The sequence below is a fragment of the Ostrinia furnacalis genome, unplaced genomic scaffold (genome assembly GCF_004193835.3).
Source record: "Ostrinia furnacalis isolate ACB-3 unplaced genomic scaffold, ASM419383v2 OfSCF5107, whole genome shotgun sequence".
NCBI classification, from domain to species: Eukaryota; Metazoa; Arthropoda; class Insecta; order Lepidoptera; family Crambidae; genus Ostrinia; species Ostrinia furnacalis.
Genome location: NW_021135346.1, coordinates 437,229 through 464,133, shown reverse-complemented (window position 1 = coordinate 464,133; position 26,905 = coordinate 437,229). Strand labels below are relative to the sequence as shown.

Here is a 26,905-nt window from a genome sequence, read left to right as displayed (position 1 = left end):
ACAGTCAGCTTGCTTCCGGATCAAATACTCCTTTTTTTTTGTTTTCATTGGATGCCAAACTGTACTTAGTATCTGGCTTTAAGTAGTAAGTTTCACAGGTGGAACTTGGAGGGTAAATGGTGCCTAGTTCATGGGTCAATTTCCCAAACACATTTTTTGAGCGGCGTAGCTGAAAATCATATGTTTTTTATGACATAGAACTTTGATTTTTTTTTACACGAAAATATACAGAGGTTCCATTTTGAGGACAACATTATTAATGAGTATTTTCTTTTACAAATTCGACAAAAAATAATTGAACTAAGCGTTTCTAATTTTGGTGCAGTGTCCACATCCTTAATTTCTTACAATATGTATTTTTTTAGCTGAAGATCAAAACAGAACTTAGGGAAAAAGTATATTTTTGGATTATACAATCTATCTATTATCTAAGATTACCAAATTAAGCAAGTTTCCCAAATAACTGTGATTAAGTCACGTCCTTAAGTTTTGTCCGCGAAAAATTTATGATTTTGGTGTCAATAATGAAATAGCTCGTCAGTTTCTTTAAAGATCAAACAGGATTTAAACACTCCCATCATTCGTTAGGTTTAGTACCGCCCCCGCGAGCAGTGACGGCAGACGGGTGCAAGACCTCTGCGTCTTCCCGCCAAAAACGTAAATGTGTTGTTTTTTTTTAAACGGACAACAATTCTGCAATTTTGGTGTCTTTTTGTATAAGATTTCTAAGCTATTCTTTTTAGTTGAATTCCTCGTATAATGTAAAGGAACTGTTTTCATACCATGTGTTAAAATGTTATTGTTATATTTAAAACAGATTTCATATAATTTAGCTTTTTCAACGAGAATCTAATTTTGGTGAGTCAATTTTGGTGTTTTTGGTGGTGCACCAAAGCATTTTTAACCGACTTAACTCCGTCAATTGTGAACCGATTTTCAAAATTCTTTTTTTGTTCTATAGGGTACACTTATGTGGTGGTCCCATTGTCACCAAGTCAGGATCTGATGATGGGATCCTAGGGAAATCGAGAGTAAACCTCAAATTTTGTAGGAATGCAATACGTTTTCTAAAGTTATTCAAGTAGTCATCATCTAATGTTGATGAGGTGATGATGGAAGGTAAAACTCCTTAACGCTTAGGAGTTGGAGGATAATTCTTTAAATATTTTAGGTAGGTATGTACATACAGTTGTATTATTTCAGGTATTTAAGATGAGCTGATGATGAAAGGTCAAACAACATAAGTTAGGAGTTAGATGATACTCAATACTCATTTGTTGATACATACATTGACACATGATACATTGATACTTTTTAGTTGCCGATATTTAAAGTAGGGAGCCTGTATTTTGCTAGGAAGATTATTTACACTTGGATTGTGATTAAGACTATAATTTTCCATTACAAAATGGAAAATTATAGTCTTAATCACATTAAACATAGGTACTGTCCCTCTTCAGTGACAATAACAAGGACTAATCAACTAAAAAGCATGAAAAAAAATAATTTTAACAAAAAAATTAAAACCGACGCCAACAATCACTTAAAAGTAGAAAATAAGTACGTCGTTATTTATTTATTAGGACAATATACCATGATTAATATTTTTGGAGTCGGTGCTGGTAAATTTAAAACCATTTCTTGAGCTTGGCACTAAGATATGACCGACTGACAGCATATTTTCTAATTATGGTGCTTTAATATAAATTTTGGTGTTCTCTTAATTTTGGTGTAAGGAAAATCTAAAAAACTACTGGACAAAATTTAATGTCTTAATCATTTTAGGAACAGTATAAGTTTCCAATAAATTTGATCTATAATTAAAGAATAAAAATACACAAATAACAATTTCCACCAAAATTAGGCAAAAATATGCACTTGTTGAAATTCACCCTCATAGTGGTTTTAATGAGTTGCTTAGTTGGGATTAATCATGTAGTCCAGAGCCCCGATTACGGTAACTTTTAACGTCTACAATCCAGACACGCTTCATCGATTCTGCGATACGATTGGTCAAAACAGCTGACGTACGCTGTTGAACGACCAATCGTATCGCAGAATCGAGAAGCGTGTCTGGATTGGAAACGTTAAAAGTTACCGTAATCGGGACTCTGGCCGCTACCAACCGGGTAACATGAAAAGCATTGGGGGAGGCCTATGTTCAGCAGTGGATGTCCTATGGCTGAGATGGTGATGATGATGATGATGATGATGATGATGTAGACCAGGGTATATTTTACATAGAGTTAGGTCTAATCACGTTAGAGTTTTAATTACAAGTATTAAAATGGTTCTATAAAAGAACCAAAGTGACCAACATAGCTCTCAGAATTGCTAAAATCAAGTGGCAGTGGGCGGGGCACATAGCTCGTAGAGACGATGGCCGCTGGGGCAGAAAAGTTCTCGAGTGGCGACCGGAAGATATAGCGTCAAAGCGTGGGCGGGCAGGCCTCCCACTAGGTGGACCGACGATCAAGTGAAGGTCGTGGGAGGTGCCTGGATGCGAGCGGCGCAGGACCGGTCGTTATGGAAATTCTTGGGGGAGGCCTTGTCCAATTTTTTCTTATCTCAAGTTTTTCTTTCAAGAGAACTTTCAGGTTTTAAATTAGTTTGAGTTAGAACAATATGTTAACAAATATCAATACAATTTTTCAAATCAAAATAAAATAGCACGTGAAATGGCCTATAGATTTAAAACAAAATAAAATAACATAGTGCCTTTGATCTTATTTGAATTCTAAAGATGTTATTTACGAGGGGCGGCTGAAAAGTTTTGAGCCTAAGGTATTAAAAATGTCGATAGAAAAGTATAAAAAATATATTTTTCTATTTAATCTCCCTCTACTACAGCGCACTGCTTACATTTGTGTAAAAGAGCTTTTAACCCACTGAAAAAAAATTCGCAAACTTTGCCTTCGAAATGATCCTCTAACGACGCCTTCATTTCTTTGTCACTCAAAAATCTTCGTTTCTGGAGGTCCTTTTTCCAAATTGAGAATTAGAAAAAAAAGCTAAGGATTTGGACTAAACTGTGTGGTAGGTGATTAATTTCTTGAAATCTAGTTTTACCCGAGGCAAGCCTTGCAACATGCGCGGTGTGCACGGGCGAATTGTCTGGCAATAACAGATTTCATTTCGCCAGTTTACCTCTTATTATTTCGACAACCACTTGACGCACTCTTATTAACAGTACAGTAAAATAATCCCCGTTTATTGTAGTTTTTTTTAAGTAGGTAGTCAATGAATAAAATTCCTCCACAATCCCAAAAATAGTGGCTATGAGCTTGGGTGTCGATCGCTCCACTTTGAATTTCCGCGGCGGCGTTTTCCCTTTTCAATCCATTGCATTGACTCTTGTTTTGACTCTAAATCGTACTGCTGAATTTATTATTTATCAATAGTGACAATGTGAGAAAAAAAATTGTTAGGATTATGGCCAAAGATGTCCTAAAACTCCTGCGAAGTTGTGACTCGACGCTGTTTGTCGAGTGGCGTGAGCATTTTTGACACCCATCGCGCACACCTCTTTTTCATGTGCAAATGAGTATGAAAAATATTGCCGATACGTTCCTTGCTAATACCTATGGCTTCAGCTATCTGTCACAGCTTAATTCGCGGATCTCTAGAGCAAGATTCTTTAACTTTTTATTATTTTATTCGTTAATGGCGAAATCTGGCCGCCCTGACTTGCGGTCATCTTTTAGCGACTCCCTGCCATGATTGAATTATCGGATTCAATCTTTCATGGTGGCAAATGAAGGCCCAGACTCCCCATAAACTGTTGACATCTCTTCAAATATTACCGTCAGCGTTTTGTTCTTCTTTGTGAGGCATTTTATGACAACTGTGTACTTCAATTTCGTACATTGCGCGGATGACTGAGACATGATGATGTTTACGGATTAATTACTAAAAGCGTGATGATGCTAATAAATTGAAACTTTGTACATATACTAAGGAGGTTATTAGCAAATTAATAAAATTTAGTGCGAGTCAATAATAACACTTGAAGATACTTAGGCTCAAAACTTTTCAGCCGCCCCTCGTAAATCTAAAAGTTTTTCTTTCTCTAACCAACTCGGTTATTACCACACCTTCTCGTATTCTAGCTTAGTTTAAGGATATCTTTCCATTTTATCTTAACTCTATGCATTCAATTTACACTTAGACCTTTTTACTTGGGAAAAACGCTTTTTTGAACTATCAGAGTGTGCTCTTAGGTACAACTACGAGTATACAGGGTGTTAGGTAAATGGGTTTATAAGCCAACACTAGCCCATGTTAACATAATATGCATTTATAATGGTATGGTGAAGTCAGTTTGATTATCATCATTAAATTTTTTAAATTTTCACACAAAATAAAATTAAAAAATCAGATTTGTATGAAAATTAAAATGATGATAATAATATCAATTTTCTAACTTCACCATACCATTTATATGCATAATATGTTAACATGGGCTAGTGTCGGCTCATAAACCCATTTACCTAACACCCTGTATGAGTCTTTTCAGTTAATTTTACGAAAGTATTTTTAAAATATTGTCGAAATACTTGTGTACAGTCTCATTGTGGTAGAGACAATAGGAAATTAATTCTTCATGGCCAAACCAGGCTCGCCCTTGACCGGTTTTTATCCGACCGCGCCTGAAGGAGGGTTATGTTTATTTTAGTTTATTTTGATGACTTTTCTAAGAAGCTAGGTATTACCTATTTAATTTTTATAACAGTTCGTACATAGATTTACTTAAACTAGAACATAATTAAGGTCAAGAGATATAGAAAGTACTGGTGAACATGTCTCATTGTAGAGAGGCATCAACTTTATTGGCAACCTCATGAGTTAAAAGTAGATTTTTAATAAAAATAAAGAACGTTTTTGTTAAAAGTTTTATTAAACACAACAATAAATTAACAAATACCAATAACATAACACATAATGATGGTAACAAGTAATCATTTAACAAACCATCTCATTCAACGAAACAAAATAACAAAATCACGAACTGAATTAATTAGAAGAAGTCGCCCATCGAAAACAGATCCTTGCTATCTGACGTCATGAACGAAGAATACGGGCTTTGGAAGTCCTTCTTTGACGTCATCACTGACCCGTAAGGTGACGACAAGATCGGATCAGAGAAAGGTGAGGAAGGACTCAATGCTTCGTACGGGGACATGAGAGAGAATCCATTCCTACCACTTGACGTTGGCGGTGGAACAGACCCCATAAAAGAACTTGAAGTTGCAAATGAAGAAGACCCAACGTAGTTTGAGTTTGGCATGCTCATGGAATTGTAGTTAGACGATGGATAGTTGTAGGTAGGAGCTGGCGGGCTATAGTTTGAAGTAGACTCATAGGTGTACTGATGCTGAGGTTGTACAGGAGTAGCTGGTACCGGCTGAGGCGGTGGGTGAGAAGCGTAAGACACTGAAACCGGCTGTACAGGTTCTGGTTCGTAAGAATAGCCAGAAACTGGTGGTTCTGGAGTGGATTCTTGAGGAGAACTTAGCAGATTGCTGACGATCAGCAGCTGCATTGCCATAGCTAGGTTATTGAGTAATGCTGTATCTACTGAGGGAGAAATAACTGATGAAGTATCTGTAAGGGCAGCTAGCAAAGCGTTTGCAGCCGGTGGCTGAGCCTTTGGAGGTGGTGTGCTATGAGCAGAAGAGAGTAATGTAGCTAAAGCAGCTAGAGATTGAAGATTTGGAGCTGCACTGGTCTGTTTGCTAATAGTAACTGCTGGGAGAGGCTGTCTGGTGTTTATTGGAGGTGGGGAAGTCCCTAGACTGGAGAGGAGGTACTGTTTGAGGGCTGGATGAAGACTTATGTTGGCGGTGACGATCTGTAAAGAACAAGAACATTTGTCAGAATGAGAAATCCTTAGAGGAGGCCTTTTGGTCTTGGTCTCAGTGGACGCCATTTGGCTGAAACAAACGAACATTTTGCAAGAAGAGTAGAAGTAGTTCTATTATGTAGATTCCTTTCCATTTGTGTACCAACTAATTTGTCTATCCTCTTTACATTTGTATTGTAAACGCACATGTGAGGATGGATGTTTGTTACTAATTTTCGCAAAAGTTACTGGAAGAAATTTGATGAAACTTTAAAAATTTATAGTTCAGAATAGCAAGTGGCTATAATTTATTGAAGAAGCTAGAATAAAATAAAAGTAAGACATTTCTAAGTTTTTAGTATTTGGAATTTGAGAAGTCAAGTCAATAGATTAAAAGATAAAGAGAAGATGGTATACCTGACAACCCATAGCTGCTATAAACAATATTACGAAGTTCCCGCCCATGATCCTCAAAGGTAAAATAATTATTGAAATGATAACATACCTTCTGTTACTGATATATTTTTTCTTATCTAATTGCTAGCTTTTTTGTAATCAGTCCAAATTATTACATAGGCAATTCTAGCAACTTATCAATTGTTTTGTAAAAATATTACATAGGTTTATGTATTCATGGTAATTGATTTGCTTATTATTGATCCATCGAAATCAATCTATCACCGCAGCAATCATGTGTTTACCTTTTTTATTTTGTACATTTTTCATAGGGAATGATGGCTTTCCTTCTCAAACTTTCAATTTCTTATTCATCCCATTAATGTTATTTAAAAGCAAAAAAATTTCATATTTAGTCAATTGTATAGGTCATCTTCAAAGTAGGCCATGCTGACCTCTCATCATCATCATCAGGGTGGACCTACGACCTTATTGAGGTAGCAAGAAGGCGCTAGATGCAGGCCGCTACCAACCGAGCGATATGGAAAACGTTCAGCAGTGTGACGTCATGTGGCTGAAATTATGATGAAATAGGAAATTTTCCCTTACTCTCCCCACACTGGTTAGACCGATCTAATATCGCGTCGATGTAGAGTCACCTTTTTAACATCAGGCCCGGGTAGTATATCTATCTTAAATCTAAATATATAAAAGGAGAAACTGACTGACTGACATATCATTGCACAGCCTAAACGGCTAAACGTAGGCACTTGAAATTTGGAAGGGTCGTAGCTTAGGTACCGTAGAGGTGCACTAAGAAAGGAATTCCAGAAATTCCCACGGGAACGGGAATCAGCGGGAAAATCCTTTTGTATGAAAAATCTAAACCGCTTAAGTTAGACGCTTGAAATTTGGCATGCAGGTACCTTAGTAAACTTAAAGCTTAGTTACAACAGGATATTGCAAAATTCCCACGGGAACGGGAGTTATCGGGAAAAAACATTTGTATGAAAAAATCGAAACCGCGTAAGATAGATGAAGGGGGTAAAACGGGATCCACGCGTACGAAGTCGCGGGCGGCCGCTAGTGGCCTATAAGTATTTTAAGGTGAACCGAGCTAAACAAGTCGAAATAAGGGTAATTTTTTTTACAGATTTTTTTAATTCGTGTGCATATCCCCCAATTTCTGTCAATCTGGGTCTTCTGTCACGTTTGTTTGAAGGCCCTAAAAGGCCTGGAATGCTCGAATATGGCTCTCGAGTACTGTGTCGAGTTCAGTAAGCGATTGACTACCAACTGCTAGGAAAATCCTCTTGCTTGTAATCGACCAAATTGTCGAAGCTGAGTTTGTGATAGCAATACGATAGGTAGCGAGCTATATTTAACTTCAAGATAGCCTGTCTTTTAGTACAGACATCGGCACATAGCTAACCCCTAATTGCTGAACTGACGGCCGATGGGGCAGCAAGGTTCTGGAATGGAGGCCGCGTACCGGATAACGCAGCGTGGGACGACCACCTGCAAGGTGGACCGACGACATCGTAAAAGTAGCAAGGAAGCGCTGGACGCAGGTCGCTACCAATCGATCAACGTGGAAAGCATTGGGGGAGGCCTATGTTCAGCACTGGACGTCCTACTATGGCTGAAATGATGAATTACTGTTGCTTTAGTCTCAATGCATGTTGATTTTACCTTTATGTTTGCATGATTTTAACAAGTGTCGTTTTTGTAAGTTTTTCTTGTGAATGCTACTATGTAACCTTATTGGTGATCAATAGGTACATTGAGGCAAGGATCAATAAATTGAGGATACAATATGTACATTGAGGCAAGTGTAGGAATATTTAGCTTTATGAAGTGAGGTCTGCAACTTTCCCTATTTGTGATGTTAACAAGAATTCTAAGGCATCTCTTTTGCAAAATAAATAACTGACTTACTTCCGTACTGTTACCCCAAAGAATGATCCCGTAATTCAACCAAGCATTAGCGTCGGCATAATAGGCAATGGTAGCAGTTTTTAAGTCCGTGCATTTTTTCAACTCGTACAGTGCATAAGTAAATTTTGAGAGTTTAGCGGCAAGTGATTTCCAATTAATATTTGAATCTAATCAACTGGCCAATCTAGAAAGAAGGCCGATGTTCAAAAGTGGACGTCCTGTGGCTGAAAGGATGACGATGAAGAACGGCACATAATACTCAATATTGTGGCGGCTCAGGTCAAGTAGTAGTAACAAAAAAAGTGTGGGCTGTCATCTTAGATCGAGACTAATGCCCATTTTTACCATCAATCCCTAATTTTTAAGTGACCCCTATGGTAACACATAACAGGAGTTTTGTTTTCACAGGCGTCACTTAAAAAATAGGTTAATGGTGAAAATGAGCATAATTCTTCTTCTTCCTCGGTCCCTCACTGATGAGGGTCGCGAGTTCGCGACTACTATAAGTGTTCCTCCTTAGACTGCAGTCATAACACATATTTACAAACGATGCTTGCTTAAGTGAAGCAGTAAATTGAACGCACAGCGCGGCAGCGTTGAATAGAGCCGTGATTGGTTCGTGTGTCACCTTGTGCGTCCACGAGCACTGTGAGACTTCATAGTAATGTTTGTGAATACGTTATTCTATTTCTCAAGTTATCCAAATATTTATTTTACTTTTCTCTCAGCAAGCAATAAGGATTTTTCAAATTCTGTATTCAGTGTAACATCTTCCCCTAGAGGATGATATTATTTGCATTTTTATTGTTATTCCAAGAAAATGGCTACGTTGAGGAAAATACAGGGTGTTTGGCGCATCGTGTGCCAAAATGATTTGGCGGATAGAATGGGTCATTACCTATATTTTCAGCCCCCATAACACGTTCCATGTCAGGCGGCTACTTTTATATTAAGTTTTTTAGTAATTTCACCAAAATACCCAAATCGCATCATTTAATTTCGATTTAAAAAAAAACTACTAAGCGTAGCCTCAAAGTAAATATTTTGTTTTGACGTACATTGACATAGGGTTGCATCAAATCTAAATTTACTGGCAAATATCATCTAGTTTTTTTTTAATTCAGCTTTGAACTTTTCCGAAAAGTTAAAAATGGACTGAACATTTAAGTTTACATGGCTATAAATTTTTTTTTAAAAGAGATAGCGATCTTCGGATTTTATCAAAACTTCTCTAGTCTATCCCCATTCAAACGGTATACTAATCTTGTTTAAATAATAACAACAACTTCACAAATTCCCTAAATTAGTGCATTGACTCTATTCGGACTGATTTGCGAAATTTGTGTTTATAGCCCCTTTTTGTGTGAATAACACGTTAAATACCTACAGGTAAAAAATATTTATCTTATGCAATGTAAAAAACCTTTTCTCTATCGTTTTTCAATGTAGATTTCTTGAAATTAAAGACGAAAATAATTATTTTGATCGTTTATTAATTATTACAAATTTTGTTCAAAATGTCCGCCTCGGCAACGTATACACTAAGTAACGACATCTTCTTCTAATTTAGACTGGCCCTATACAGTGGCCTGCACGTTCCCCAGACCTAACTCCGTTAGATTTTTACGTCTGGGGACGAGGTAATGAACTGGTGTACGTAACGGAAGTTCAAACATTAGAAGAACTACAACAACGAATAGAAAACGCCTTTATAGTAATAAAAAGAGAAATGAGGCTGCATACGACAACAGTCGAAGATGTCGTGAGTGTATACGTTGCCGAGGCGGACATTTTGAACAAAATTTGTAATAATTAATAAACGATCAAAATAATTATTTTCGTCTTTAATTTCAAGAAATCCACATTGAAAAACGATAGAGAAAAGGTTTTTTACATTGCATAAGATAAATATTTTTTACCTGTAGGTATTTAACGTGTTATTCACACAAAAAGGGGCTATAAACACAAATTTCGCAAATCAGTCCGAATAGAGTCAATGCACTAATTTAGGGAATTTGTGAAGTTGTTGTTATTATTTAAACAAGATTAGTATACCGTTTGAATGGGGATAGACTAGAGAAGTTTTGATAAAATCCGAAGATCGCTATCTCTTTTAAAAAAAAATTTATAGCCATGTAAACTTAAATGTTCAGTCCATTTTTAACTTTTCGGAAAAGTTCAAAGCTGAATTAAAAAAAAAACTAGATGATATTTGCCAGTAAATTTAGATTTGATGCAACCCTATGTCAATGCACGTCAAAACAAAATATTTAATTTGAGGCTACGCTTAGTAGTTTTTTTTTAAATCGAAATTAAATGATGCGATTTGGGTATTTTGGTGAAATTACTAAAAAACTTAATATAAAAGTAGCCGCCTGACATGGAACGCGTTATGGGGGCTGAAAATATAGGAAATGACCCATTCTATCCGCCAAATCATTTTGGCACACGATGCGCCAAACACCCTGTATTTTATTATTTTTTTGCGCTACTCAGTGGAGGATTTGGGGGTATTTTATTTCCGATTTTTCCGGAAATAATAACGTGGGAAACCTTCATAAGTAGTAGTTGATTGATCTTTAAATAAATAGGGTTTTGTAGGTTTTTTTTTATCCACAACGAGGAAGCTCTTGGCCTGTATCTCACCTGATGGTAAGTGACGATCAGGCCGAAGGTGGAAGCGAGCTTCACCCGGAATCCTCAACCACGGCTGAACTGGCTATCTTGCCTCTAACTGCCGGAACACAACAATGCTGTTAACATTGTTGTTATGGCGACAGACTTAGGTAACATGGTTTTTATCTACAAGATTTATTAAAATACTTACTTGTCAGAGCTTTCACGTAAGTTGGGATGTAATGGCCAAATTATAATATCATTACGTTATGTTGCTGCTGGACTAGCTTTTGACCGTGTGGCTTTGCTTGGGTACAATTCGTATAAAAATATAGGGTGACTTCACTGAGTAGATAGTCTTTGACTAAAGCGTTTGAGTTTTAAGCTTTTTAACCCTTCAAGACAGCCGAATCATCGCTGTGCCCTGGAAAGGGCCTACGTCAGGGGTGGCCAACTTGATTAAACATGAGATCTACTGTTTACTCACGAAACCCTGGGTGATCTACCACTTACATACTTCTTGAAATATTAAATGAAACAGCATAGTTTAGTACACAATCGTTTAGTATTTTTTGCCTTGCCACGATCGACTGGACTAATGGTCGCGATCGACCGGTTGGTCACCCCTGGCCTATGTACTATGTACTGAATAAACTATTATAATATAATATATTATGTCAGCTCTCTATCATAAATAGTGCTGTACTAAGCTAAGTGGGATTCAATAAACATAAATTTGATTTGATATAGGTGTTTGTTGTATAATGGATGTAAGGAACACACTTAAAAATAACATAAAACAAAACAATTTGATTTTAACTTAAAATATATTCAATAAATAGCATAAATAAATAAATTACTAAACTACTACATCACAACCGGTCCCCTACAGCCGCAGTCGCATCCGAATCCGCCCAGCACTGCCAAAAGGTCTGTGTACTTTCTATTCACACTAACATTAGGGGGTACCCTAGAAATAGTGTTAGGGACACTAGACTGGATGATGTTAGAAACAGTGCTAGGGGACACGTAGGACTTTGAGTATCCGCTAGGGGTCAAGTTGACACTGGAGCAGACTGGACATTGGCATAGAGAGTTCTTGATGTCACTGATCAAAGGGCTGGCTATTTGACCGAAGGTAGGCTTCCGTAAGCAGCTTTGGGAGAATCTGTAAAGAAAAGTAACGTGTTTTACTCACTTTTGACCCAGATTTGGCACTTAACGTCAAAGAAAGATGAGCATATCCAGGGGGGCCGCGTACCGGAAAACGCAGCGTGTGACTTTCAGACACGAGGTGGACCGACGACATTATAAAAGTAGCAGGAAGGCGCTGGACGCTACCTACTGGTCAACATGGAAGTCATTGGAGGAGGCCTATGTTCAACTGTGGACGTCCTATAGCTGAAATGATGATGAAAACTGCTTACCTGTCAAAAATGACGTTTTGTATGGCAGTTGCAAGGTTTTTGCAAAGGACATCGTTGTCAGCTGTTGACATGGGGGGTATTTGGGGGGAAGGGCCGGCGTACCGCTCGATGACAGCCTCGGAGTAGACTTGAGGATAGTTGTAGGGCTGGATGTAGCGTTGGCATGATATGCTCTGGAAAAAGAAGGGTGGATAGATAAAACACATTTTGCTAATTGTGCACAACTATTGGTACACCACAGAAGACAAGATTATTTCATAAGAAACCACACTAATTAAAAATAAGAACAAAATATTATTCGAAGAGATACTTGGAGAATCCACGATCAATTTAATGATTTTATATATCTATAAAAGCGAAAGGTCACTGACTCACTCATCACGAAATCTCAGAAACTACAAGTGCTAGGAGTTTTAGAAATTTTGTATGGGGGTTCCTTTTAGAACGTAGGTGTTTACTAAGAACGGATTTTACGGAACTCCTCCCCTAGGGGGATAAAACGAGATCCACGCGCACAAAGTTGCGGACGGCCGCTAGTAAATAAATAAATAAGTTATGAAAAAAATAAGTTACTCACTTTTATAATGACAGCCACAACAAAAAGCTTGGAAATCATTTTAATACTTAATTTATTTACCAAATTAATAATTAATATCAATAACTTAAATTTTGTGATCTTCTGATGTCTTCCGATAACTTTACACCTGTTTTATATTAGATTGATAAAGAAAATGAACACTTACATAAGATATTTATCAATATTCGTGTCTTATCTATGGGAACAAAACCTTTGTATTACTGACATGGAGGTCTGAGAAATATAGCTGTCGCCATGTTTGATAGTATCTATTAGGCCTATGAAATCAGTTACTGATCAAGCTTAGTTTTAGATTTCTTTTGATTTGTAATACTTTTGGTTGCACTAGAAATTATTGGTAACTGAAACGATCTACAGGGTGTTAGGTAAATGGGTATATGAGCCGACACTAGTCCATGTTAACATGGTCATATAAATGGTATGATGAAGTCAGAAAATTGATATCTTCATTTTAACTATTTTAATTTTCATACAAATCGGATTTTGTAAAATTTATTTTGTATGAAAATTAAAAAAAAAATAATCATGATATCAAATTTCTGACTTCACCATACCATTTATATGCCTATGTTAACATGGGCTAGTGTCGGCTCATATACCCATTTACCTAACACCCTGTATAGTCCAGTCAATAAAGCATTATAGATGGAAAACTGTAGAACACAATTTCTGACCTCGGGACTTTATTTAGCCTAGTTAGGAGGTGAACATAGCAAAAGTCCCCGCCCTTAGCCCTTGAGCCGGCGGGGAGAGGGGGGTTTAAAGGTACCACTTTTCGGTTTTTCGCTTAATCCTCGGAAACTATGCGTCCTAGTGACATGAGTACTATGAACCAAATAAAGCTTATTCAATTTGCTACAGGCGAGACCGTCAAGTTTTTCTATATCTTGTATAGTTTTTGCGGCATCTGCTCTAGAAGGTCTGTAAAATTGGAAATTTTATTTTTGTCTTATGTGTTTCTATCAGGAGAAAATCGACTAAATCAACATTGAGCAAACACTATAGACATGCGGGAGCATGTTAAGCCTAGTTCCAGGGAGGGGACTGCACCGTGCGTATATTTAGACGAACCAATTNTTTAACACCTTTGCTGCGGCAGTAACTTTCTAATACTTTCCATTCCTTCGGTACAAGGTCAGTAAACCTGGTATTAAAACTTACATTGTGGCGGCACAAGGCTTAAAGACCTTGTAATATTTAAGATATATTAATTTTATTTTTGGCTTCATGTCAATAGATATTGTGTTTTTTCTCTTTGAATATTAACAATAATGCATTTATTGACATACACCTGAAGGCGTCCGTGAATAACTTGTTTAGTTTAAAAATTATAGCTATATTCAAAATACAAGGCTTATGCACCCTGTGCCGCACTGAAGTAGAGAAGTCTGGTGGGTATTCTAGGGATGTGAAATACAAATATCGATAGTTTTAATTAAGTTTTAATAAAAATTTAAAAAAGTAACAAACAAAGATGTTTTAATAATTTAGACTAAATATTTTACAAATAAGACATACGTGCATAAATACNCAGAAAGGTAGTTATGTAAACACAAAGTAACAAATAAAAATCCAGTAAATTTTAACATTTCACAGGTGATAGATAGATTTTAGTGTTCTAAATGTCGATTTTTGAACGTCAGTACCTAAATAACCGTTTGAGGGATATTTATGAAATTTGAAGCTGATGTTTATCTTGTATGTCTTAACACATGAGCCAAATTTGAAGTGTTAATGCACAGTAGTTTTTGAATGATGAGGAGTCAAAAGTGGCTCCAAGTGGTTCATCTAAATATACGCACGGTGCAATCCCCTCCCTGGAACCAGGATTAACATGCTCCCGCATGTCTAGAATGTTTGCTTAATGTTGATTTAGTCGATTTTCTCCTGATGGGAAGGTGTAAGACAACAATAAAATTTCCAATATTACAGACCTTCTAGAGCAGATGCCGCGAAAACTATACAAGATATAGAAACACTTGACTATCTCACCTGTAGCAAATTGAATAAGCTTTTTTTGGTTCATAGCAGTCATGTCACTAGGACGCATAGTTTCCGAGGATTAAGCGAAAAACCGAAAAGTGGTACCTTTAAACCCCCCTCACCCCGCCGGCTCAAGGGCTAAGGGCGGGGACTTTTGCTATGTTCAACTTCTAACTAGTCTAAATAAAGTCCCGAGGTCAGAAATTGTGTTCCACGGATTTCTCTCTACACCGTCGTTAAGGCATTCATTGACTGGACTACTAGAAATTATTGGTAACTGAAACGATCTGACACTGGCTAAGTTGTCTGGAAGAGGCCGTTTTGAAGCGATAAAACTCAGTAAAACTCATTTATTTCTGTAAGTAGGCTTTAAAAAAGCACTTTTACTAAGATAAGACTGCCTATGTTGTATCTTTTGTATATTTCTTTTCTTTTCTTGTCAAGTTTAGTTACCTACCTTATTACTTCATTCACTATTCTTATTCACTATTGAAAAAGGTGAACCAACGACCTCATAAAGGCAGCAGGAAGGCGCTGGATGCAGGCCGCTACAATTAGGGCAACATGGAAATTCATTGGGGAAGGCTTAAGTTCAGCAGTGGACGTCCATATGACTGAAATGATGATGATGATGTTTCTTCCGCCACCTGTTCTCAGCATCAACCACTCTACCTTTTTCGATCGCAGTTTCAACCAACTATAAGAGTTAAGAAAGTTATGTAGGTGTATACGTTGCCTGTCATAGTAGACAAACTAATATTAAATAACAATTTTCTAGAAATCAATACAGTTTATAGATAGCCTGTAAAACATACCTGCAATGCTTCTTGCAATTAATTATGACATATAAGCTATATAAACTAAGTCAGTAGGTCATTGATTGGTTTTTTGTCAACATGGCGGCAAAACTGGGGGTCTTGGTGCTGTCTATTTTAATTTGTAAGGTAATGGAAAGAATAGACGTTTTGCTTATTGATTTGTAATTTGCATATCTACTTGTATATTCATGGTTTTGAAATGATTTTTACGGTTTCATTATTAAGAGAAATTATTTTTCCCATGTCACATTTTATCTCCATCTGAACTTAAATATAGGACCAGTTCTTAAATCGGTCAGTGTCTGAGGCATGGGAGAGGCACGGGAGGGTGTTTTTGTAACGTCAAACGTCAGCGAAACTTCAGATCTTTTTCAGATTTGCTTTGTCCCGTCACAATATTATGTCAAATTCACCCCTCTCATGCCGCTTTTATACATCAGGCACTGACTTAGTTAAGCACTTTATCTATTATTTATTTTATTTGAAGCATCTCCAACCATCTAAACCTTGATGTCTCTTTTCAGATCCATTCCCAGTCGGTTGAAGTGAATACCAACGTGGATTATTTCCAATTTGCTTTACCACCCACTCAACTATCCTATCCACCTCAGTACATACCAGCACCACTACCTCCGCCACAAGTGGTAATACCCCCTCAACCTTGTCAACAACCTACAATAACGCTACCACCCCCTACTTCTTCTCCTCAGCCAATTTTCTTACCCAATCCTATCCAACCACCAACAGTTACCTTCCCAGCTCAACCTTCATTCCCAACGATCGAAATCCAAGAGGAATTCTCTATCAATGTACCCCCAACCCCTACATTAACTCTACCACCTCCTGCTCCTATTCCTCAACCAGTATTTTTCCCACCTCCAACCCCAATTACCTTCCCAGGTCAACCTCCATACATCAACCCATCTGCTCTACCTATCAATGTACCCCCAACGATCGAAATCCAAGAGCAAGTCTCTATCAATGTACCCCCTTCGCCACCTAAACTCACTTTACCCCCTGTCCCTGTGACTATCCCTCAACCGGTAGTTCTACCCCCTCCACAGGTAGTTCTACCCCTTTCACAGGTAGTTCTACCCCCTCCCCAGGTAGTTCTACCCCCTCCCCAGGTAGTAGTACCCCCTCCTCAAATCCCTCTGATTACAACTACAGTGGTAGACAATTCCCTAGCCAACAAATTGGCCAATCTCCTCCAACTCTTCATTGTCAGTAAAACAATTGATTCAAACATCAATCCGTATTGTACTTCTCCATGCTTTAGTGACATAGCACCTTTGTACGACGCTATAGGAGCTATAGGAACTAATTCATATCAAGTGACACCTCTATACGCTCCTTATGATGTTATTGGAACGTTTCCTTGTGATTTATCACCGTTGTACGCTCCGTATGGAGTAGCAGATATTTCTGTGCCTGTTTTTGGAACAGATATTTATGGAACAGTGACCGAGGTGTTCCCTGCAAATATCGGTGCTGTATCAGAAGTGATATCACCTTTTGGAGACTACTACACATATCCTGTGGGAACAGAAATATTAGTACCAGGTCCTCTAGGTTACTATCCACAGATTCTTGAACCACTACCAACGTTGGTAGATCAACTTGTGTATTATTAGTTTGTTTTTGTGAAATAAAATAAATATTTACATTAATGTGTGTTTCATTATTACTGAAATTCCTTGTACAAAAATACAAAGGAGCTTAGTAGTCCTTTTGTATTATTTAATAGTGACTGAGTTTCTTACGCTGCTTCTTCTCAGTACTGGCCCATTTATTTTCCCAAAGCTGTGGTTGGGTTAAAGTTATACTAGTACGTATAAAAGCGCTTTTTAAAAGCCTAAAAATACGGAATTAGTTTTTTAGGAAAAAACTTTCTTATCCATAAATTACGTGAGCTGGATTTCCTCATGCTTCATTTTAAAGTTACACGTAAATGAAATTACAAACACTCGATTATTTCACTTTATTACATTACACAATAAATATTACAATACTAACAAATATTACAAATAATTCAACACACCAGGAGAAGAAGAGAGAGCGCTTGCAAGACTGGAAATAAGACTAGGATTGTTTAACAGACTTGAGTAAATGTTTTGAGGGAGAATGCTAGGGGAAACAACGCTAGGGGAAATGACGCTAGGAGGAACGACGCTAGGGGAAACAACGCTATGAACTCCTGCGAAGGGATTCGCACATCCACAGGACAGCGTGGGTGATGTGAACAGCTCGTTAATGAGTGGTGCAGCCATCTGCAAAGCTAAATCTGATCCTCCGTTACTATTCTGCAGTAAGTTCGCCACGATCATGAGCTGTAATGTATTTGCTAGGTTCTTGCAAGCCGTAGGGGAGCAGTCAGTTATGATGGTAGTAGAGCTAGGGGAGGGGATGCCAGGAGAGTAGGGGACGAATGTGTTGTAGGGGGATTCTACTAGGGGATATGAGGATGAAACTTGAGGGCCGATGATGTTCCTTGGCTGCTCTATTTGTCTGGTCAGGTATTGTGACAGCACCTGGAAAAAAGAGAAATATAAATAAACTACAGCTTAACCTGACCTTCACTGGTTAGGTTTTAATAGCGGTCAAGCTGTAGATCCTGGCTACACAGGAGTTGCAGCAGTGGGAACGAGAGGTGGGAATAGTCCCGTTACAGCTTCAGATGACTGATTTGTAGAAGCAAAATGCTACCAATTTTTAGCCATAGTAGAAAATACTTAATTAAAACGTAAATAGAGCTTTTACAAATTTTAAAGCTCTTAAGATTTTACTTTAATAATTATTTATAAGACATTAATAAAATTCCAAGAACCAAATTTTTTAAATTCCTAGAAAAAAAAATATTTAATGATTTTTACCTTGCTATTTAATAGAGTAAAACATGAAATAATTATCAGAAACTTTGCCATAATTGAAAAAATAAGTTTATTTTATTAAAATAAAACTTTTAGATGAGCCTTTAATGAGAGATCGGAGTATTTAAATAAAATGAAAAGCTTGTACTGATATTTATCCAATGGTTATCATTTTTATCTGTAAGTTATGTCATTTATTTATTAGATAACAATGTTGACCAACAAAGCGTATCTAATATCTGTATGACATAATTATTTGAAACTTATCAATGACCATGGAGATATTTTTTAAGCATGGACCCTGTCAATCATCTTACAATCATCTGTGTCTCCCACCTTCTAATGAGGGCTATCGTTTTTATACTCAACAGTTGGCACCCCTGGCGATTGACAGGACCTTACTCTACAGTGGCGCCAACTAGTGAGCGCTAAAACGATAGCCCTCATTCGGTGATAGCTACTGAACATCAAGCAAAAATATAGGCCTGCATTTGCCTCTGGTAAAGTAACTAGTAGTCCGATGGGGCAGCAAGCTTCTGTGGAGGCCACGTGCCGGAAAACGCAGCGGGGGACGTCCACCCACATGGTTGACCGACGACTTCATAAAGGTAGCAGGAAGGCGCTGGATGCAGGCCACTACCAACCGTGCGATGTGGAAATCATTGGGGGAGGCCTATGTTCAGCAGTGGACGTCCTGTGACTGAAATGATGATGATGATGATGAAAGTAGAAAAGCTCGCGCTCCTGCAGTGAAAACTAAATGACTAGTGATACAACTTTTTTAAGAATTTCAAATTGATCGGGTGAACTGGTCTGTTTAATAGAGCTGAAATGAAATACAGCTGAAATTAATTGCTGGATATGTCCAGCTATGAGCTCAGTGTTTATTAGCTGAAATGAAATACCTACAACTAAAATTAATTGCTGGACATAAAACATGGAGCTTTAAGCTACGAAAGTATTGCTAAAGGAGTAGAGATTAAGAGACAAAAGTGAACACTGAATAGTTGCATTATTTATTTGCCATTGTAGTAGCATACATATTACATACCTAAATGGTAATTTTGAGTGTTATATTGTACCTTCTGTAAGTATGTAGTACTTACCTACTTCAAACCCAAATTATTTTATTGCACGTCACGCGTAAGGATTGACAGAAAACATTATCATTTGAGGTACATGTGGCGCCCCGTAAAGGCGTTGCAAAAACTTACTTAAGTGCTTCATTAATAAAACCATGGAAAATTCTGTAACTTCGTCGAGGAAACTGTCTGATTACGGCATTACATTCGTGCCACGTACATCTTCGTTACACAAACTGAATTAGGTCAACGTTGCCGTAATGCACACGCGTTCAGTAGGTCTATTAACTACTGGGCGGACCGACGATCACGGGAAGTACCTGGACGCGGGCGCAGGACCGGTTGTTGTGAAAATCCTTGAGGGAGGCCTTTGTCGGACGGACGTCTTTGGGCTGAAATGAACGAACGATCAAAATCTTTTTGAATGTTGAGTACCTACCTACTTACTTACCGTCTGCTCGTTTGCCTCCTGTCACATAAAAAAAAAATACCTACTTACTTAGTTACCTACTTCGTGAATTTGACGTTATCGCTGTAGAAAATGTACCTAGAATTTTTTTAATAGCCCTTAACACATTATTTATTTTTTATTTATTTAAGACGTACCTACAAAACAGATTACAGCCAAAATATGGATTTCAGATACAAGTTGGAACCATTAACCTCATGAAAGTCTTCTAAATCTGAAAAACTCACAATGAAAAAAAATTGTTTTAAATTGATACGGTGCTACTGTGTCCCATTTTAGTGTGGCATAATTTTACTAATAAACCATTTCTCTGATGAAATTACGTTCTATTGATATGAAAAATGTATTTATAGAGGCTAATTATATTCATTTAGATGTTTTTTCCTTAGTTTTAACATTTACAAAATGTGTAAAACCATTTGTTTTTTCGTCGCAGTAGTGTTTGTTTGCGTAAGTTTTTACTTTAAAAAGTTGGTATTGAAATAAGACTTACTTAACTAAGTTATCAAAAAATAGTTACGTCATGCATTGATAAAGAAATCATGATGAAAATAATACTATAGCATTTACTTAGACAGTGTGAAAATTGTTATCAGATAGATTTCATAATCGCAACGGTTAATGTAGGTGCCTAGGTTTAACAATTGAAATAATCGATAAGTCACAATGCTTTGTAACATTGATTTTATGATTTTAAAAACTCTAGGGAATGTACCTTGCATGTGACCCTACGCATAATGTGTTTTTTTTTCAGGCGTCGTCGACGCGTAAGTAGGTACCTACCTATTTCATGAAAAAGTAACAGGCTATCTGTACCTAACAGCACCCAAAATTTTTGCTAGCACATAAAAACTATTTTCCGCGAATGTAATAACCGTAGATGCAAGTCGCATTTAAGTAAAAGACAATGCAACACACACGTGTTGCTCATCAATCATTAAATAATTGATACATAATCTTGCTCCGGCAGTGACCGGTTGCATTTTTTTAATACTGCATAAGACATTCATATTTTATTTTCTTTCTTTCCCAGGCTGCATCATCAAGGAGGCTTCCAGCAGCGCCCATACCTCCACCATGTCCCCAGAAAAGCGTCCTTGCTACCATCAACGACCTTTTAGCACTATCCAACGCTCTAGAAGACAAACCGAGCGGTTGTGGCTGTACGAAGAAGATTCCTTCGTCTTGCGGCTGTCAAAAATCCTGCAACTGTCAAAATAATCCATCATACATCGACGTCATTTTACCGCCTGCTGCAGCGGAACTGCCCTGTGGTTTAGGATATTTGCCCTCATCAGCTCCATTAGTAGCGTATGCGTATGGATGCACAAATGCATGCGATGCCTGCGTACCAGTGACGTCACCCTACAGTTGTACATGCATTGCCACTCCAATACCTGCCGAAATTAGGGCATTAGCTAAGCCTGTTATATTGTAATTTATTGTTATACTTATCTGTTGTTGATTAAAATAAATAAATTATAACTTCATTGATATTATGATTTAAATGCAGACTGTATATTAAGTACTTCCTTTGTCTTTATTACATTCAGAAAAAACAAAACGTCAGCTGTCAAATCCTTGCTCCCTCAGAGCCGGAGTTTTTCCGAAAAACTTAAATAATTTCTACAAATTATAACATAAAACCTCCAAGATGGTTGAAGCACAAAAATATAGGATTGAGCAAGAAATGACCAATATGGTCAATGAGCTGGACAAAAGTTATTTGCGAAAAATGCAGGTAAGTTTTGAGGTTATGATCTCATGGCTTATGCAATAATTTAAATTAACTTTGATAAGCAATTAGAAATAGGGCACAATGCTCGATAAATACCTTATTATACTATAGAGATGTATCTAAAATTTTATAGAATATTTTTCAAATGAATTTGTAATTTTATCCACAACTTTCATGAAAAACTAAAATCTTTTAAAACTCATAAATAAACACTCCCAGAAGTACCTATCTAAACTACACAATAAAACTACTACAATGACTAAAAATCTGTGTATTTTGTATAAAAAATATCACACAAATAAGATTCCAAGATGTCTAAAATATAAACACTTAGGCCCAGATCAGACGGTGAAACGCAACTGCAACGAAACTGCAACTGCTAGTTACTTTTGTGCATCTAAGTTTCTGCCATAGCGTCCGTTGAGAGACTACACATGAAGCGACCAGTTTGAAACTTTCAGTTTCAGTTTCAAAATCAAAAATATTTATTCAGTTTAGACCACAAGTGGCACTTATGAACGTCAATAGAAAATAATAAAAAAAGAAAAAGGTAGCCCTTATGGGGCACTTTACATGTCTCCTTATCTTTTGGGCCCTACCAGCGCTTCGAGACAAACATATGGCAAGTGCTGAGAAGAAACGCCGGAACAAACTCAGTCACCACTTATTGCCAGGAATTATCTAACGGTAAGAATAGTCAAATTTAAGTACATCAAATATGTGCAGACTGAACTGACCACGCATCCTTGTCATCAATATAGTCTCGAACCTTGTAGTACCCTTTGGACATAAGGGTATTTTTTATATGTATCTTAAATTTGTTTATTGGCAATTCGACAAGGTTGTGTGGTATTTTGTTAAATATGGTAATACATTTCCCCAAGAATGAATTACCTATCTTATGCGTTTCATTCATAAGAATCACCAGAAAGTTGCAATTTTGTTGCAGTTACGTTTCACCGTCTGTTCTGGGCCTTACAATGACCGTTAAGGTTATAACATAATAAAATAATAAATCTTTGGACAATTTCACACAGCGCTAGCTAGCCCCAAAGTAAGCAACTTAATGCTTGTGTTATGGGTGCTAGCTTAACGGATATACTACTTATATACTTTTTTTTTTTAAATACATAAAAATTATACATAGTCACACCCAGACCCGTCACAGAAATTAAAATTCATCATTTCAACTTCTGCCCGGCCGGGAATCGAACCCGGGACCTCTAGGCATAGTAGTCTGTTGTGAACCACTACACCAAACGGCCGACAAAATAACATGACCTCATTATCGTCATCATCAGGTCATCTAGTCTCCACTGCAGGAGCTCGACCCTCTCTAATAGGCTAGTTTCCTAAAAAAATTTTTTTAGTCCGTAATGTTTAATATCAAAAAATATTGGACACATATATTTTTATTTGTCAATCTAACAAATAATTACATAGTTATGGTGCGTTGAAGTTGCGCACGACGTCACAACGTGCGGCATTTTTAAGCAAGCGTTGACGTCACGACCTCTTCTTATGAACTTNAGTATTTTTTGATAAGTTAACTGACGGACTAATTAAAACTCTTGCTTTTTGACCCAGGCAACATCCCCATTGACCAGAGGCAAATAGAGGATTTGGCCTGCACTCCCCACGCTGGCCAGACGGGTTGGGGAGACGTATCATAACATCCCAACTAATAATATTATAAATGCGAAAGTAACTCTGTCTGTCTGTCTGTCTGTCTGTCTGTCTGTCTGTCTGTTACGCTTTCCCGCTTAAACCTCGCAACCGATTTTGATGAAATTTGGCATAGAGATAGTTTGAGTCCCGGGAAAGAACATAGGATAGTTTTTATCCCGGTTTTTGAAACAGGGACGCGCGCGATAAAGTTTTTCTGTGACAGACAAAATTCCACGCGGGCGAAGCCGCGGGCGGAAAGCTAGTAACCTATAAGATTTTAAACTTTCGCGTTCCATTTCAACTAAAATAGTAAGACACGGGTCTTAGAAGTAGTAAGTAAAATAGTAAGTCTGCTTGTGACCACGGCTGCAGCATCACAGCCAAAACTGTCAAGCCGTGTGTATGTCACCGTAAAATTGTGAATTCCGTCAGATTACAATCTAACGTAGTTAAATTACAATCTAACCTAACCTAACCCACTGTTAGTTTACAATCTAACGCGTTATATTATAAACTGACAGAGTTCACAATTTCACGTTGACATGTACATATTCTAACTCAGTAATAAACGTCGCGTTACGACCCGTGTCTTACTATAACATGACCTATTGATGTTCATTTTCCAGGGAGACATGCACCGTTGTGCAGCGAAGTGCTGTGACGACACGCAGACATCGTTGGAAAGAGTGCACGGCTGCATCGAGAATTGTACCACACCGTTGAATCAGGCCAATAACTATGTTCAGGTAAGACGTTACATTGATAACATTTTATTGAAGTTCTGTTTGTTGAATGTAGTCAGATACTTTTGTTAATTCTTACATCAATATTAATCCAAGATATTGAGTCATGTAAAATTAAGAGCCTATTTGCTTAAAATAAATGACTAATGATATTAAAAAAAACTTATGATTTGAGAACAATGACTGGAAGTTAATGATACTTTAGGTTTATTAATTTAATTTAAGTGAACTTAATGCCTAATGGATTTCACTGGCGGTTAACGAAATTTAAAAAAATATATTGTCACTTAATTTTCAGGGTGAAATAAATCATCTTCAAAACAGACTTCAGAGGTGTGTAATGGACTGTAACGATGCGGCCAGAGATCGTTTGGGGCCTGATCCTAGTCAGGAAACGGTAAGTTACAATGAATAGGTTAGACGTCAATAGTTTTTTTTTGTCCATCAAGACATATTTTTTTTCCTTTTATATTCTGCTACTGCAATCTGTTTCCGTGAAATAATAATCCAATAATCTGTCTGATTCCAATCCAGTTTTTGAGGCGATCAGTAAGAGACTAATAATAAACGACAGATAATAAAAAATATTGAGTTGAAATGTTGCATAATAAATAAATATGTATAAGGAGTGGGTCTTTAGAATCTAGTTGATGCTGACAATTACTTTCTGTTCTCAGCTAGCTTTTTCATACAACTCCATCTTGCATTCATATCAGTCTGTCACAGAAAGATTCGTAATTGAAGATTAAAACTATCCTTACTTTTTCTTAAATCTCAAATTATCTCTATTTCAAATTTTATCCAGTAAGCCCAATATTTTTCTTTTAGGTGGACAAAGCAACGATAGACTTCGAAAAGTGCGCAGTGAGGTGTGTCGACAAACACATGGCAATCATTCCTAGCATGATGAAGACGATGAAGAAAGTCCTGGCCAGCGGCAAACCTCCACCACCGAAGAACGAATGATTGTACTTGTATAAGGTAGATTACTGACCTCATTACCTTGTTGTAAGGTACAAAACTATTTTCAACTTGCTATGGATATAATTTTAGTCGAATAATGAACAGTTTTTGTATTCAAACCAATGCATTTATTGATGCATTTCCACTAAGTAATGAAACTTCACAATCAATATTTTTTTATAAAAAACAGATTATTGTCGTAAAATCTGTATTAATTTCTAGCTATAAACCTTATTATGAACCGATTAGTTCTAAACTTTATTTAAAGTAAAAGGCCTAAATATTGAAATTTGAATTTGTCTTAAAAATTATAGTATGAAGAGAGATTTGTCTCATATTTGGGGAATGTACTATGTATGAGTAGTCTTATGCCCGTATTCACAAACATTACTATGAGGTCTCACAGTGCGCGTAGACGCACAGGCTGACACACGAACCAATCACAGAGCTCTATTCAACGCTGTGCGTTCGATTTGCTGTGTCACTTAAGCAAGCATCATTTGTAAATACGAGTGCTAATTTACCTATTTTAAAAGGATGCCATCGATTTGAGTTTCACCCTGTATTTATGTAAACTTAATAACAGTGTCATATCTTATATTCATAAAAACAAACCTATTTTCTGTATCATACAAAAATTTTAATATTTTGTAGTTATGAAAAGTTTAGTTATTGAATGTTATGAATTTTAGTATCACAAAAACATTGTTGATTTTTTTATTCGAGTCAGTGTCACTTTGTTTAATTAACTTTACCTTAATCATGATAGGTCATTGAAGGTCATAGCACACTTATCAACCCGGAAAGGGATCAACACCGTATCGCCTTAACGAGGCGTTTACGTTACGGTGCGGATAAGTGTGCGTTGAAGCAGAGTAAATACAAATGAGTAGGTCATCTTCATAGAAACGCCCGAGCGCGGGTTGTATGTGAGCGCGCCAATACGTATGCGGCGCGCACGCACACACTGACAAAATTTAGCGTGGATTAGCGGTGAGTTGCTCACATACCGCACCCACATAACCGCCTCTGTGGTCTAGTGGTAAGACCACCTGCTTCAGACGCAGAGGTCCCGGGTTCGATTCCCAGTGGGGGCAGATTTTTCTGTTCGGTTTGGTTGGTGGTAGGGCTTGTTCTAAGTCCGCCTGGCTAGCTACCACCATCTTACCTAAGTCTGACGCCATAACAACAATGTTAACAGCATTATTGTGTTCCGGCAGTTAGAGGTAAGATAGCCAGTTCCTCCGTGGTTGAGGATTCCGGGTGAAGCTCGCTTCCACCTTCGGCCTGATCGTCACTTACCATCAGGTGAGATACAGGCCAAGAGCTTCCTCGTTGTGGATAAAAAAAAAATACAAACCGCGCTCGGTGCGTTTCTATGAAGATGACCTACTCATTTGTATTTACTCTGGTTGAAGTACCTAAGGAGTTTCATGCAAAGAATACTGACCGCCTCGATTTTCGTATACGATCCGTTCACGGGTTGATGAGTGTGCTTCGTTCTTTAGTCTTCGCTGCAGGAGCACGGGCCCTCTAATTGACCAGAGGCAAATGGAGGATTTGTCCTACACTCCCCACGCTGGCCAGACGGGTTGGGGAGGCCTGATGCTCGCATATTTGTCCCTTAGAGTAGGCGCACACCGTTGATTTTTCGTCGGCCGATAGTTTAGTCGGGCAGTTGATCAGTATGGCCATGTATGGGAGTGCGCACACTACGCCGATTCGATTTGGCCGATTCTTCATACAAATTAAAA

At 37.5% G+C, this 26,905-nt stretch overlaps 2 protein-coding genes across 2 annotated transcripts; one reads left to right on the top strand and one right to left on the bottom strand.

Annotated features, from left to right (window-relative positions):
* Window positions 1-5,017: 5,017 nt before the first annotated feature.
* Window positions 5,018-21,118, bottom strand: LOC114360634 (flocculation protein FLO11). The gene is made up of 5 exons (XM_028315388.1): window positions 21,110-21,118; window positions 17,814-18,149; window positions 12,220-12,392; window positions 11,762-11,960; window positions 5,018-5,851 (listed from the first exon to the last, which is right to left on the bottom strand). The coding sequence occupies exons 1-5, from the start codon at window positions 21,116-21,118 to the stop codon at window positions 5,018-5,020; spliced, it is 1,551 nt and encodes a 516-aa protein (XP_028171189.1).
* A 494-nt stretch (window positions 21,119-21,612) lies between these two features.
* Window positions 21,613-25,571, top strand: LOC114360638 (protein FAM136A). The gene is made up of 4 exons (XM_028315391.1): window positions 21,613-21,780; window positions 24,072-24,191; window positions 24,487-24,585; window positions 25,017-25,571. Exons 1-4 carry the CDS (start codon window positions 21,694-21,696, stop codon window positions 25,152-25,154), a joined length of 444 nt encoding a protein of 147 aa, XP_028171192.1. The 5' UTR covers window positions 21,613-21,693; the 3' UTR covers window positions 25,155-25,571.
* The last annotated feature ends 1,334 nt before the right edge of the window (window positions 25,572-26,905 follow it).